This window comes from Syngnathus floridae, chromosome 10 (genome assembly GCF_059516105.1).
Source record: "Syngnathus floridae isolate MCC-2025c chromosome 10, RoL_Sflo_1.0, whole genome shotgun sequence".
NCBI lineage: Eukaryota > Metazoa > Chordata > Actinopteri > Syngnathiformes > Syngnathidae > Syngnathus > Syngnathus floridae.
In genome coordinates, this window is record NC_142422.1 from 16,650,749 (window position 1) to 16,667,728 (window position 16,980).

At 51.1% G+C, this 16,980-nt stretch overlaps 1 protein-coding gene and 2 long non-coding RNA genes across 3 annotated transcripts; all 3 read left to right on the plus strand.

Annotated features, from left to right (window-relative positions):
* The first annotated feature begins 2,303 nt into the window (after positions 1-2,303).
* LOC148392702 (uncharacterized) lies at positions 2,304-10,435 on the plus strand. The gene is made up of 5 exons (XR_015861021.1): positions 2,304-2,654; positions 8,716-8,745; positions 8,936-9,103; positions 9,216-9,292; positions 9,760-10,435. It is a non-coding gene; the product is annotated as an uncharacterized LOC148392702 (long non-coding RNA).
* A 3,544-nt stretch (positions 10,436-13,979) lies between these two features.
* On the plus strand, positions 13,980-15,625 carry LOC148392703 (uncharacterized). Its single transcript, XR_015860883.1, has 3 exons — positions 13,980-15,078; positions 15,215-15,319; positions 15,464-15,625. It is a non-coding gene; the product is annotated as an uncharacterized LOC148392703 (long non-coding RNA).
* Positions 15,626-15,650: 25 nt separating this feature from the next.
* On the plus strand, positions 15,651-16,750 carry LOC148392704 (janus kinase and microtubule-interacting protein 3-like; the record flags this gene model as incomplete). Its single annotated transcript, XM_088387140.1, has 5 exons — positions 15,651-15,775; positions 16,002-16,064; positions 16,151-16,249; positions 16,331-16,564; positions 16,685-16,750. Coding segments are annotated over exons 1-5 (531 nt in total), but the record flags the coding sequence as incomplete, so codon positions are not given.
* Positions 16,751-16,980: the final 230 nt, after the last annotated feature.

Here is a 16,980-nt window from a genome sequence, read left to right on the forward strand (position 1 = left end):
ATGTTTTCCACTGTCAGAAGGATGAAAATACAAAGTACAACGCTTGGACGTGGGCGAAGACGTCACCGGTGAGTCCTTCCTTCCTATTTATTTACCTTCTAGATGCTAGAGGCTAAGTGTTAGAGGCTAAGTGTTAGAGGCTAAGTGTTAAACACAATACGAACAACACAACGATACTGCACTGAACAACACGATACCGCACTGAACAACACCATGCCGCACTGAACACCATGCCACACTGAACAACACCATCCCGCACTGAACAACACCATGCCGCACTAAACAACACCATGCCGCACTGAACAACACCATGCCTCACTGAACGACACCATGCCGCACTGAAAGACACCATGCCGCACTGAACGACACCATGCCGCACTGAAAGACACCATCCCGCACTGAACACCATGCCGCACTGAACAACACCATCCTGCACTGAACAACACCATCCCGCACTGAACAACACCATGCCGCACTGAACAACATTATGCCGCACTGAACATTATGCCGCACTGAACAACACCATGCCGCACTGAACAACACCATGCCGCACTGAACAACATTATGCCGCACTGAACAACACCATGCCGCACTGAACAACACCATGCCGCACTGAACAACACCATGCCGCACTGAACAACATTATGCCGCACTGAACAACACCATGCCGCACTGAACAACACCATCCTGCACTGAACAACACCATTCCGCATTGAACACCATGCCGCACTGAACAACACCATCCCGCACTGAACAACACCATCCCGCACTGAACAACACCATGCCGCACTGAACAACATTATGCCGCACTGAACAACATTATGCCGCACTGAACAACACCATGCCGCACTGAACAACACCATGCCGCACTGAACAACACCATGCCGCACTGAACAACATTATAACGCACTGAACAACACCATCCCACACTGAACAACACCATGCCGCACTAAACAACATTATGCCGCACTGAACAACATTATGCCGAAATGAACAACACCATGCCGCACTGAACAACACCATGCCGCACTGAACAACACCATCCTGCACTGAACAACACCATCCCGCACTGAACAACACCATGCCGCACTGAACAACACCATGCCGCACTGAACAACACCATGCCGCAATGAACAACACCATCCCGCACTGAACAACATTATGCCGCACTGAACAACATTATGCCGCACTGAACAACACCATGCCGCACTGAACAACACCATGCCGCACTGAACAACACCATCCTGCACTGAACAACACCATCCCGCACTGAACAACACCATGCCGCACTGAACAACATTATGGCGCACTGAACAACATTATGCCGCACTGAACAACACCATGCCGCACTGAACAACACCATGCCGCACTGAACAACACCATGCCGCAATGAACAACACCATCCTGCACTGAACAACACCATCCCGCACTGAACAACACCATGCCGCACTGAACAACACCATGCCGAAATGAACAACACCATGCCGCACTGAACAACACCATGCCGCACTGAACAACACCATCCTGCACTGAACAACACCATCCCGCACTGAACAACACCATGCCGCACTGAACAACACCATGCCGCACTGAACAACACCATGCCGCAATGAACAACACCATCCCGCACTGAACAACATTATGCCGCACTGAACAACATTATGCCGCACTGAACAACACCATGCCGCACTGAACAACACCATGCCGCACTGAACAACACCATCCTGCACTGAACAACACCATCCCGCACTGAACAACACCATGCCGCACTGAACAACATTATGGCGCACTGAACAACATTATGCCGCACTGAACAACACCATGCCGCACTGAACAACACCATGCCGCACTGAACAACACCATGCCGCAATGAACAACACCATCCCGCACTGAACAACACCATGCCGCACTGAGCAACACCATGCCGCACTGAACAACACCATCCTGCACTGAACAACACCATGCCGCACTGAACAACACCATTCCGCACTGAACAACACCATGCCGCACTGAACAACATTACGCTGCACTGAACAACACCATGCCGCACTGAACAACACCATGCCGCACTGAACAACACCATGCCGCATTGAACAACACCATGCCGCATTGAACAACACCATGCCGCACTGAACAACACCATCCTGCACTGAACAACACCATGCCGCATTGAACAACACCATCCTGCACTGAACAACACCATCCCGCACTGAACAACACCATCCCGCATTGAACAACACCATCCTGCACTGAACAACACCATGCCGCACTGAACAGGCGAGTTTTTGTGGGCTGAAGTTTTAGTGGGGTTAGTGTGAATACAATCCAAAAGAATACAACAGAATACAATACAATAGAATATAATACATAGATTAAATTCAATAGCTCTTACTACTTCCCATTAAATAAATTAAATACTTCTTACTTGTTCCCAATCCTTTTCAAAAAAGTAGTTTAAAACGAGGGCCCTTCACTCAACCTTTAACCTCAACCCCGCACGTCACATTGTGTTGTATCTGTGAATGTTGGTTGTGGCCAAATGATAGTTTTCTTTCATTCGTTTAGGTTCCACGGTGTTTGTTGGCTATGTTTTCCACTGTCAGAAGGATGAAAATACAAAGTACAACGCTTGGACGTGGGCGAAGACGTCACCGGTGAGTCCTTCCTTCCTATTTATTTACCTTCTAGATGCTAGAGGCTAAGTGTTAGAGGCTAAGTGTTAGAGGCTAAGTGTTAAACACAATACGAACAACACAACGATACTGCACTGAACAACACGATACCGCACTGAACAACACCATGCCGCACTGAACACCATGCCACACTGAACAACACCATCCCGCACTGAACAACACCATGCCGCACTAAACAACACCATGCCGCACTGAACAACACCATGCCTCACTGAACGACACCATGCCGCACTGAAAGACACCATGCCGCACTGAACGACACCATGCCGCACTGAAAGACACCATCCCGCACTGAACACCATGCCGCACTGAACAACACCATCCTGCACTGAACAACACCATCCCGCACTGAACAACACCATGCCGCACTGAACAACATTATGCCGCACTGAACATTATGCCGCACTGAACAACACCATGCCGCACTGAACAACACCATGCCGCACTGAACAACATTATGCCGCACTGAACAACACCATGCCGCACTGAACAACACCATGCCGCACTGAGCAACACCATGCCGCACTGAACAACATTATGCCGCACTGAACAACACCATGCCGCACTGAACAACACCATCCTGCACTGAACAACACCATTCCGCATTGAACACCATGCCGCACTGAACAACACCATCCCGCACTGAACAACACCATCCCGCACTGAACAACACCATGCCGCACTGAACAACATTATGCCGCACTGAACAACATTATGCCGCACTGAACAACACCATGCCGCACTGAACAACACCATGCCGCACTGAACAACACCATGCCGCACTGAACAACATTATAACGCACTGAACAACACCATCCCACACTGAACAACACCATGCCGCACTAAACAACATTATGCCGCACTGAACAACATTATGCCGAAATGAACAACACCATGCCGCACTGAACAACACCATGCCGCACTGAACAACACCATCCTGCACTGAACAACACCATCCCGCACTGAACAACACCATGCCGCACTGAACAACACCATGCCGCACTGAACAACACCATGCCGCAATGAACAACACCATCCCGCACTGAACAACATTATGCCGCACTGAACAACATTATGCCGCACTGAACAACACCATGCCGCACTGAACAACACCATGCCGCACTGAACAACACCATCCTGCACTGAACAACACCATCCCGCACTGAACAACACCATGCCGCACTGAACAACATTATGGCGCACTGAACAACATTATGCCGCACTGAACAACACCATGCCGCACTGAACAACACCATGCCGCACTGAACAACACCATGCCGCAATGAACAACACCATCCCGCACTGAACAACACCATGCCGCACTGAGCAACACCATGCCGCACTGAACAACACCATCCTGCACTGAACAACACCATGCCGCACTGAACAACACCATTCCGCACTGAACAACACCATGCCGCACTGAACAACATTACGCTGCACTGAACAACACCATGCCGCACTGAACAACACCATGCCGCACTGAACAACACCATGCCGCATTGAACAACACCATGCCGCATTGAACAACACCATGCCGCACTGAACAACACCATCCTGCACTGAACAACACCATGCCGCATTGAACAACACCATCCTGCACTGAACAACACCATCCCGCACTGAACAACACCATCCCGCATTGAACAACACCATCCTGCACTGAACAACACCATGCCGCACTGAACAACACCATGCCGCACTGAACAACACCATTCCGCACTGAACAACACCATGCCGCACTGAACAACACCATCCTGCACTGAACAACACCATCCCGCACTGAACAACACCATGCCGCATTGAACAACACCATCCTGCACTGAACAACACCATCCTGCACTGAACAACACCATGCCGCACTGAACAACACCATGCCGCACTGAACAACACCATGCCGCACTGAACAACACCATGCCGCACTGAACAACATTATGCCGCACTGAACAACATTATGTCGCACCGAACAACACCATGCCGCACTGAACAACACCATGCCGCACTGAACAACATTATGCCGCACTAAAAAACACCATGCCGCACTGAACAACACCATCCCGCACTGAACAACACCATGCCGCATTGAACAACACCATGCCGCACTGAACAACACCATGCTGCACTGAACAACATTATGCTGCACTGAACAACACGATCCTGCATTGAACAACACCATGCCGCACTGAACAACACCATCCTGCACTGAACAACACCATCCTGCACTGAACAAGTCCACCCCGCACTGAACAACACCACCCCGCACTGAACAACACGATCCCGCATTGAACACCATCCCGCACTGAACAACACCATGCCGCACTGAACAACACCATTCCGCACTGAACAACACCATGCCGCACTGAACAACACCATGCCGCACTGAACAACACCATGCCGCACTGAACAACACCATGCCGCACTGAACAACACCATGCCGCACTGAACAACACCATGCCGCACTGAACAACATTATGCCGCACTGAACAACACCATGCCGCACTGAACAACACGATCCTGCATTGAACACCATGCCGCACTGAACAACACCATCCTGCACTGAACAACACCATCCTGCACTGAACAACACCACCCCGCACTGAACAACACGATCCCGCATTGAACACCATCCCGCACTGAACAACACCATGCCGCACTGAACAACACCATTCCGCACTGAACAACACCATGCCGCACTGAACAACACCATGCCGCACTGAACAACACCATGCCGCACTGAACAACACCATGCCGCACTGAACAACATTATGCCGCACTGAACAACACCATGCCGCACTGAACAACACCATCCCGCACTGAACAACACCATGCCGCATTGAACAACACCATGCTGCACTGAACAACACCATCCTGCACTGAACAACACCATCCCGCACTAAACAACACCATGCCGCACTGAACAACATTATGGCGCACTGGACAACATTATGCCGCACTGAACAACACCATGCCGCACTGAACAACACCATGCCGCACTGAACAACACCATGCCGCACTGAACAACACCATGCCGCACTGAACAACATTATGCCGCACTGAACAACACCATGCCGCACTGAACAACACCATGCCGCACTGAACAACACGATCCCGCATTGAACAACACCATCCTGCACTGAACAACACCATTCCGCACTGAACAACACCATGCCGCACTGAACAACACCATTCCGCACTGAACAACACCATGCCGCACTGAACGACACCATCCTGCACTGAACGACACCATCCCGCACTGAACAACACCATGCCGCATTAAACAACACCATGCCGCACTGAACAACACCATCCTGCACTGAACAACACCATGCCGCACTGAACAACACCATGCCGCACTGAACAACACCATGCCGCACTGAACAACATTATGCCGCACTGAACAACATTATGCCGCACTAAACAACATTATGTCGCACTGAACAACACCATGCCGCACTGAACAACACCATGCTGCACTGAACAACATTATGCCGCACTGAACAACACGATCCCGCATTGAACAACACCATCCCGCAGTGAACAACACCATGCCGCATTGAACAACACCATGCCGCACTGAACAACACCATGCTGCACTGAACAACATTATGCTGCACTGAACAACACGATCCTGCATTGAACAACACCATGCCGCACTGAACAACACCATCCTGCACTGAACAACACCATGCCGCACTGAACAACACCATGCCGCACTGAACAACACCATGCCGCACTGAACAACACCATGCCGCACTGAACAACACCATCCCGCACTGAACAACACCATGCCGCATTGAACAACACCATGCCGCACTGAACAACACCATGCTGCACTGAACAACATTATGCTGCACTGAACAACACGATCCTGCATTGAACAACACCATGCCGCACTGAACAACACCATCCTGCACTGAACAACACCATCCTGCACTGAACAACACCACCCCGCACTGAACAACACCATCCCGCATTGAACAACACCATCCCGCACTGAACAACACCATGCCGCACTGAACAACACCATTCCGCACTGAACAACACCATGCCGCACTGAACAACACCATGCCGCACTGAACAACACCATGCCGCACTGAACAACACCATCCCGCACTGAACAACACCATGCCGCATTGAACAACACCATGCCGCACTGAACAACACCATCCTGCACTGAACAACACCATCCCGCACTAAACAACACCATGCCGCACTGAACAACATTATGGCGCACTGGACAACATTATGCCGCACTGAACAACACCATGCCGCACTGAACAACACCATGCCGCACTGAACAACACCATGCCGCACTGAACAACACCATGCCGCACTGAACAACATTATGCCGCACTGAACAACACCATGCCGCACTGAACAACACCATGCCGCACTGAACAACACGATCCCGCATTGAACAACACCATCCTGCACTGAACAACACCATGCCGCACTGAACAACACCATGCCGCACTGAACAACACCATTCCGCACTGAACAACACCATGCCGCACTGAACAACACCATCCTGCACTGAACAACACCATCCCGCACTGAACAACACCATGCCGCATTGAACAACACCATGCCGCACTGAACAACACCATCCTGCACTGAACAACACCATGCCGCACTGAACAACACCATGCCGCACTGAACAACACCATGCCGCACTGAACAACATTATGCCGCACTGAACAACATTATGCCGCACTAAACAACATTATGTCGCACTGAACAACACCATGCCGCACTGAACAACACCATGCTGCACTGAACAACATTATGCCGCACTGAACAACACGATCCCGCATTGAACAACACCATCCCGCAGTGAACAACACCATGCCGCATTGAACAACACCATGCCGCACTGAACAACACCATGCTGCACTGAACAACATTATGCTGCACTGAACAACACGATCCTGCATTGAACAACACCATGCCGCACCGAACAACACCATCCTGCACTGAACAACACCTTTCCACACTGAACAACACCATGCCGCACTGAACAACATTATGCCGCACTGAACAACACCATGCCGCACTGAACAACACCATGCCGCACTGAACAACACCATGCCGCACTGAACAACACCATGCCGCAATGAACAACACCATCCCGCACTGAACAACACCATGCCGCATTGAACAACACCATGCCGCACTGAACAACACCATCCCGCACTGAACAACACCACCCCGCACTGAACAACACGATCCCGCATTGAACAACACCATCCCGGACTGAACAACACCATGCCGCACTGAACAACACCATTCCGCACTGAACAACACCATGCCGCACTGAACAACACCATGCCGCACTGAACAACACCATGCCGCACTGAACAACACCATGCCGCACTGAACAACATTATGCCGCACTGAACAACACCATGCCGCACTGAACAACACCATCCCGCACTGAACAACACCATGCCGCATTGAACAACACCGTGCCGCACTGAACAACACCATCCTGCACTGAACAACACCATCCCGCACTGAACAACACCATGCCGCACTGAACAACATTATGGCGCACTGAACAACATTATGCCGCACTGAACAACACCATGCCGCACTGAACAACACCATGCCGCACTGAACAACACCATGCCGCACTGAACAACATTATGCCGCACTGAACAACATTATGCCGCACTGAACAACACCATGCCGCACTGAACAACACCATGCCGCACTGAACAACACCATGCCGCACTGAACAACACGACGTCGCACTGAACAACACGACGCCGCACAGAACAACACGACGCCGCACAGAATAACACAATACCGCACAGAACAACACAATACCGCACAAACAGTTTTAGATAATATTACGTCGCAGTCATGTGACGCGGACATGACGTCAATAGGCGGAACTCACGGCAAAATTATAATCCGTGGGCGTGGCTTGCAACAGGAAGTAGGAAAGCGGCAGTTCTGGCAAACAAGACACAGCTGTTAGTAACACGATGACTAACAAGGCAAATATTTTTGTTTTCAGCTTGCAACTTGACCGTCTAGAGCGTACAAGGTAATTACAACTGTTTTTTTTTAGCCCTGAAAAGCAAGGGAGTGTGGCGTTTGGGAGGAATGTCGAACTCGGCGTCTGCTTCCAGCCACAGACGCCAAATTTCGACGATTATTTCGACTGGTCAACGGTTGTAAATTATTGCGTTGACTAAAAACTTTATTTAACTCTACTCTTAACTTTGCCGTTTCAGATATGCGGGTATTACACCGCGGAAATGACGTCAATAGGCTGAACTCTCGCCAAAATTCAAATCTGTGGGCGCAATGGCCTTGAGCGAGACACCGGATACAAACACGACGATTATCAACAGAAATATCTTTATTTTCCGCTTGCAAGTGGACCGTCTAGAGCGTACACGGTAAGTACAACTCATTGTGTTTAAAAAGATTTACGTTTGTGTAGTTTGCGTTGCGTTGTATCTGTGAATGTTGGTTGAGGCTAAATGTTAATGTTTAATTTCATTCCTTTAGGTTCCACGGTGTTTGTTGGCTGTATGTTTTCCACTGCAAGAAGAGGCTCGTATCATTGACCAGCAGGAGCTACAATGGTGAGTACCCCTTTCGTCTTCCATTTATGTTAAACACTTCCTATTTCATGTCTAACAGTACTCGATTTAACAAATAACCATAAATAAATACAGTGTGGGCAGTCACGTTAACATATGTGATTATCCTGCCTAATATGTTTATCACAAATATGTCACTAATCACTAATATGTTTATTTGTTTATCACAACACCTTTGGACCTTCAGCAATCGATTATTTACCTTCATCTACATAGAGACAGAACGATGGTGTCTTAAACATCTCATTCATTTCACCAAATAACTTCACGCAGGTGGATAACGGCCGTCTCGGTCACGCTATGTTGCGTGATGCAGTTTTGAAGAACCAAATGCATTTATTCAATGAATAAGTCAAGCTAGTTCTATGTTTATGATGTTGTAAGTTACGGTACCGATTGAAGTTGAGTTCGAAGCCAGTGGAAAACAGCGCTGCGTTTGTGCTCTCCAGGTACAAATGTTGTGATCTCTGACTGACGACCGGGCGAGACTCGAGTAAGAGATGTCCAAACGAGCTCCGGCAGGGAAGGCGGAGCGAACGGACGCCCTTCAGGCCGCCAATGACGAGCTGAGAACCAAACTGATGGACGTCCAGTTAGAACTTCAGCAGGAGAAGAACAAGGTGAAAACCTCAACAGACAGACACTGCCTGCCTCCCTGCCTGCCTCCCTGCCTGCCTCCCTGCCTGCCTCCCTCCCTCCCTCCCAGTTTTCCCGATGTAGATTAGACATGCGTGTGCCATGACTGTGTCAGCCTACATCAACAAATGCACCGAGGACGTCAGCACCACTAAGAATATCATCACCCGGGGCAACCAACGACCCTGGATGACTGAGGAGGTACGTCAAACGCTACGAGCGCGGAACTCTGCCTTCAAGTCTGGCGACAAGGAGACACTGAGGACAGCGAGAGCCAACTTGAACCGTGCCATCAGGATAGCGAAGCGAGACCGCAGTCGAAAATTTCAGGATCGTTTCCACGACGTCAAAAACATCAGGAGTATGTGGCAAGGCATACGGGCGATTACAGACTACAACTCACCCTCCCCCCCCCCGGTGGGTGTAGTTGATGCTGACTTTCTAAATGGTCTAAATAACTTCTTTGGGAGGTTCGAGGCACTAAACGGCACTCCAGCAGTTAAAACTGTCCCCCATCAGGAAGAGGAGGTACTCTGCCTTGACTCCGCCGATGTGTTGAAGACCCTGAGGAGAGTCAACCCCTGTAAGGCCCCTGGCCCCGACAACATTCCTGGGCGTGTGTTCAGGGAATGTGCAAGTCATCTGGCTGGGGTCATCACAGACATTTTTAACACCTCGCTGGGCCAAGCCACAGTGCCGGCGTGCTTTAAGACTGCCTCCATCATTCCGGTGCCGAAGAAACCTCAAATCACCTCATTTAATGATTACCGGCCTGTTGCACTGACTCCGGTTATGATGAAGTGCTTCGAAAGGCTGCTTAAAGGTCACATCGTTTCCAGACTCCCCCTATTATTTGACCCGTTCCAGTTTGCCGACCGGCAAAACCGCTCCACTCAGGACGCCATCTCCTCCGTTCTTCACCTGAGCCTGGCTCACCTGGAGGAGAAGAACACCCATGTGCGGAGGCTGTTCCTGGACTTCAGCTCAGCGTTTAACACCATCATCCCACAGCATCTGGTAGGAAAATTGGAACACCTGGGCTTCAACACCCCCCTTCGCAACTGGCTGCTAGACTTCCTCACCAACAGACCTCAGTCAGTCCGGGTCGGACAGAACACCTCTGATGTCATCACCCTCAGCACAGGCTCCCTTCAGGGCTGCGTCCTGAGCCCCCTGCTGTGCACCCTGATGACACACGACTGCGTCCTCAGGTTCACCACCAATCACATCGTGAAGTCAGCAGACGACACAACGGTGGTGGGGCTCATCAGAGACAACAATGACCTGGACTACAGAGAGGAGGTGGAGCAGCTGGTGGGCTGGTGCAGAGAAAACAGCCTGATCCTGAATGAGGAGAAGATGAAGGAGATCATCGTCGACTTCAGGAAAAAACAGCCTCACCACGCTCCACTGATCATCAACAGCTCAGCTGTGGAGGTGGTCAGCACCACCAAATTCCTGGGGGTCCACATCACAGAAGACCTCACCTGGACTATGAACACTACGGCACTGGTCAAGAGGGCACAGAAGCGCTTGTACTTCCTGCGGAGGATGAGGAGAGCCCACCTGCCCCCACCCATCATGAGGACGTTCTACAGGAGCACCATAGAGAGCATTCTGACAAGCTGTCTCTCTGTGTGGTGTGGAGGCTGCACCGCCTCCGATTGGAAGAACGTGAGGAGAGTGGTGAGGACAGCAGAGAGGATCATAGGGGCTCCTCTTCCCTCCATTCAGGACATTTCATCTCAGCGCTGCATGTCCCGTGCCCGTAACATCATCAATGACCCATCACACCCCCACCATGGACTGTTCTCCCTGCTGCCCTCTGGGAAGAGGTTTGCAGCATCCGCTGCAGGTCCACCAGGTTCTGCAACAGCTTTTTCCCTGCTGTCATCAGACTGTTGAACACTAGAACTGTTGAGCTCTAAACTGAACTCTGCATCACACATTCACAGAACTGTACTTTATGACACTACGGACCTCTATCTTGCACTATCTCGCACTACCAACTTTACTGAACTTGTATAAACCCTTTAAATAGAAGTTTAATACATGGTTTAGCATTCCTCTGCACACTCTTGAATACTGTTTTGCCTACTTGCACTATTGCATAATTATCACTGCTGCACTTTATACTTATTTTTAATATATATATATATATATATATATATATAGTATATATGTATATATATATATTTTCATAGGATATGTTACTTCTATTCAACTGCAATATCACTACTTTGTTGTAAGACGTATGCAACGGAATTTCGTTTTGTATGCACCATGTGCAGACAAGATGACAATAAAGTTTGTCTAAGTCTAAGTCATGTCAGGTCAGCTGTCTGGAGAGAGAGAGAAGTCAGGACCTGCGGGCGGAGCACCACCGTGCCACCGCCGCCATGACGGAACTCAAAAGCAAACTCCATGAGGAGAAGCAGAAAGAGTTAGCCATTACCAGGGAGACATTACTGCGGCAGCATGAAATGGAGCTGATGAGAGTGATCAAAATCAAAGATGGAGAGATCCAGCGACTGAATGCCTTGGTCCTCAGCCTGAGGGACGGCTCCATGGACAAGGTGATCCGCTCTATCCGTGTCTGACTATCCGCACGCCACGTCGGGCTTCGATGCGGCCGCTACCGTATTGTGTAGCTTGTCCCCAGTAAGCGTCGCGGCGCTCCGTTGCGGTCTCAACGGCCCGGTGTGGCGCAATGTCTGCTCAGGTGAGGAGGGGGGGCGCTTTGCTGGCGGAGGTGGAGGAGACGCGGCGGTGTCGGGAGACCGAGCGGTGTCGCCTCCACCAGGAGCGCGGAAGAAGCCCTGGCAGCGGCCCAGCAGGCCTGGCAGTCCCGAGCGGCCGAGCTCCGATCGGCTCATCACCAGCATCGGGAGGAGCTGAGCCGAACCAAGAGAGACTGCGAGAGGGAGATCCGCCGACTGGTAGGACTGATCAGATGCGCGGTGCGTGGCTATGTTCCCAATTTCGTTGTATACCTGCAGTGCAATGACACCTAAGGCATTCTATTCTATTCTATTTCACAAGAAGAAAATGTCCGGTTGCTCGCTTCGCTTTTGTCACAGCAAAGGTGTTCTAGTCGATTCAAGAAAAAAATTGGCCGGTTGCTCTCTTTGTTTTTGTCACAATTCTGGCAAATGAGTTTGCCCGCCTGCCTGAGCGCTCCCCGTTTGTACATCCAGACGGATGAGATCAAGCTGAAAGACAGAGCGGTTAGTGTTTTGGATGAAGCCCTGGGGCCGGCCACGTCCACCGCCTTCAGCTGCAGACTCAGGCTGCCGAGCAGCAGATCGCTGCCCTGAGGGATTCCCAAAGGGCGGGCCTAAACTACCCTGGAAGTGGGGTCAACGCCGCTACTAGCAATCCTCTTCATTGCGTAAGCCACCTCATCACACACTTGCAGTACGCATGACTTAGTTCGTTGCTGGAGGAAGGTAGCACAAAAACAGTTTTGAACTTTGAACGAGTGCTTGTGTGTGTGTGTTGCGGGGCGTTTTCAGTCTCAGGAGGATCGGGACACGCGACGGTTTCATCTGAAAATCGCTGAGCTCAGCGCAGTCATCAGGAAACTGGAGGATCGAAACGCCCTGCTTTCTGAAGAGCGCAATGAACTGGTAATTTATTGACGGCACGCTTGAAGGTTTGCGCTACGTTTGATGCGCGCCATCCAGCGAGGCACCCATTGCGCTTGCTTATTAGTTGAGCGGCGCGGCGAGTCGGTTGCCTGGTAGATGTCTTTTATTGGGAGCCAAAGCCACGATTCCGTTCAAACCGATGCAAAAGGAATGGATACGTTCTGGCCCGCGTGTTGTGCGTCTTTCACATCCCGCACTTCATGCTTGCAGCTAAAGCGACTGAGAGAAACAGAAAGCCAGTTTCTGCCACTCCTGTACAAAAACAAACGCCTGAGCAGGAAGAATGAAGAACTCTCGCTGGTGCTGTGTCGCCTTGAAAACAAAGTGCGCTTTGTCACCCAGGAGAACGAGGAGATGGCAAGCTTGGTAAGTCGACGCGGACAACGGCGGCGTGCCAACAGAGTCCACTGCATTTGTGTTCCACAGAGAAGGCCTAGTTCGCTCAATGACCTGGACCGCGGTTGCGGCCAGCAGGACGGTGAAATGGAGTTCCTTCAAGTTGTGGAGCAGCGGCACATCATCGACGACTTGTCCAAGGTCTTCAGGCAGGCGACTCGGTGCACGTACGGCAGCGCCGCGCTCGCTCGCTGTCGCCAGGAAACCTTTTCCGTCCAAAGCTTGGCCGGCGGCCGCCATCCAAAAAATTGGCCCCTTAAATTCCGACCTTTCAAGCAGGAGCATTGTGCGCACGCGTTTGAACACGCTTTAGACTTGTTTTGCCGTTTTCAGCAGCTCAAAGCTCCCGTTTTGTCAGCGCCTTTGCCACTCGCTGTGCGCTGAAAACGACGGACTTGCCCGGCTGCTCAGCCCGTCAACCATGAGCCGCGAGCGCGACGTCATTGTCCGTAGGCAGCTAGTGGCAAAATGCACCCTGTTAGAGTTGCGCTCGCTCCAACTTATTTTGCAAGAACCACACGGGAGACAAGTAAGTTCTTTTGGACACCTGCAGGTGGAGAGTCCATCCGTTGTACGAATGAAGTCTGACTCTCGGCTCCTGCACGAGCATTTTAATTAAGAGAAACAGGGTGGGTGTAAGAGTGGATTGAATAGAGGAAGCCCTTGACCTCTAGTCAAAACATAGCAAGGGGTGTTTTACGACTTTGTGTAGGAAGGGATAAGCGATAGGGATAAATAAGGGATAAATAATATTATTTATTACAGGTCGCAGTCAAAGTCAAAGCAACACAATGATACGATAAAGATAATCTGGAAAACCCTGACACACCCTGTAGTTGTCACTTTTGGAAAAGACGAGCGTCCCTCCAATCATCGCCGGTGACGTGTTTTTCAGGCTCTGGAGACAGGAGCTCATGTCAGAAATGTCATTGTGAGTCGCGTTTGTTTCTGCGCCGGAGCCGTTCGTTCCCTTTGCATCCAAAGAATCTCAAAGGCGGATTATTTGTGTCGACAGGAGAGAGATTTGCTGCTACGATACCGACGTCGAGAATCTCTGAGGAGGAACAAAGCGTGAGGTCCTGCAAGGTGAGTCTGTTTGTTTGCGGCTGCTTGGTGTTGCGCAAGATGAAATGGCCTTTTTCTCGCTATCGTTCCTCTCGTCGATTCATCGTGAGGTGTCGCTTCAGTTTGTTCAGAGAGATGTTCGCTTCCGCGCCCGCAGGTCATCGAAACATTTTACGGCTACGACGAAGACGTGTTGGTGGACTCGGACGGATCGTCCTTGTCTTTTCACACCGACAGAACCCCCGACACGGAACCCGAAGAGGTAGCCCGCCATTTCTGCCAGCGTATTGGCACCAAACATTCCTCTTCAGCCTGGAATCGGACTCGTCTTTGCGTCGCGGGTGCTTTGTCGCCGGTCTGACTGATTCTGGTACTAGTGCTGTGTTGCATTGGTGTGTGCATGAAGAGGCGGAGCTTCGCTACCGCCAGCTGACGCAAGAATATCAAGCGCTGCAACGAGCCTACGCTCTGCTAGCCCAGACCAGCGAAAGGGGACTACGACGCCGAGAAGGAGATCAAGGTGGCGCCCCTTCCCGCAACCCCCGGCCGGGTCGCAGCCTCCCCGTTCTCACCCAGCCTCGGGTGTTCTCTGGTCTGAAAGGAGGAGGAGGAGCCTCCCTCCTCCTCCTTTCAGACCAGAGAAAAGCTGATGGTAGAAATGGGTCACTATCAAAGCAGAGTAGCAGATCTGGAGTCAGCGCTGAAGCAACAAGGACAGGTAAGCTCATCAATGAGCACACCTTTTTCTCAGACAAAATAGCTACATTCTTCAGTCACTCATCCGTCTGGCATTACTGGACCAACCCCCCCCCCCCCCCCCCCCCCCCCCGAACGTGGCTGGGAAAATGCGGAGAAAAGCAAATGTCATTTTCCAGTCAACCAAAGAATTTGTGGATGAAAATGACACAACATTCCAAAGCTGTCCACGCGTTTGTCTCTTCTAGAATGTCAAGTGGGTGGAGGAGAAGCAGCTGCTGCGTCAGAGCAATCAGCAGTTGGCCGAAAAGGTGACGGAAAGAAAGGCGCTGGGCGGAGTCGCTTGGCGTCACACCTGTCGGGAAGCCCCGCAGATGAGGTCTGACTGTCTTTTCAGGTCAGGCGGATGGAGGCGGAAGAAGCGCGTCTGAAAGAGCACATCCAGGATATCCGAGACCAAAACGAACTGCTTGAGTTCCGCATCCTGGAGCTGGAGGTGGGAAGACTCGCACAAGCGTGTTGAGGCCAGAGATGTGACGGACGGACGGACGGACGGATGCATGCCTCTGCCTTTCAGGAGAGGGAGTGGCGCTCCCCCGTCTTGAAGTTTCTGCAAGTCCGTTTCCCAGACGGCCTCAGCCCTTTGCAGATCTACTGCGAGGCCGAGGGCGTGAGCGTACGTAAGGCGTCCCTCGCAACCCTAACCTTAACCCGAGGTCCCAGAACACCTTACATTGCTCCTTGCGCCTTTCCCCCGGACATCGTCATCAGTGATCTGATGAAGAAGCTGGACATCCTGGGCTATAACGCCGTAAGTGTATGTCGAACTCCTTATGTTCGCACTCCACGAGACTCGGCGGCTCAAATGTGACTTTTGGAAGGCTTTGCGCTGAAAGAAGCTTGTTGACGCTGTGCCTTTGGGCTCTTGCAGAATCTCACCAACGAGGAGCAGGTGGTCGTGATTCACGCCAGGACCCTTCTCACCCTAGCCGAGAAGGTAACGCGCACGTCCACGCACGCTCTCGCATTCTGCTTATGTGGCGACTAACAGAGTTACATCAAGTTTTCTTTTTTAATCAACACAATCATTTACAACCGTTGACCAGAAAGAATCGTCGAAATTCGACGTCCCCCACAAACGCCACGCTCACTCGCTTTTCAGGGCAACAAAAGTACTTCTTTTTAAAAACGATGAGTTGTACTTACCGTGTACGCTCTGGACGGTCC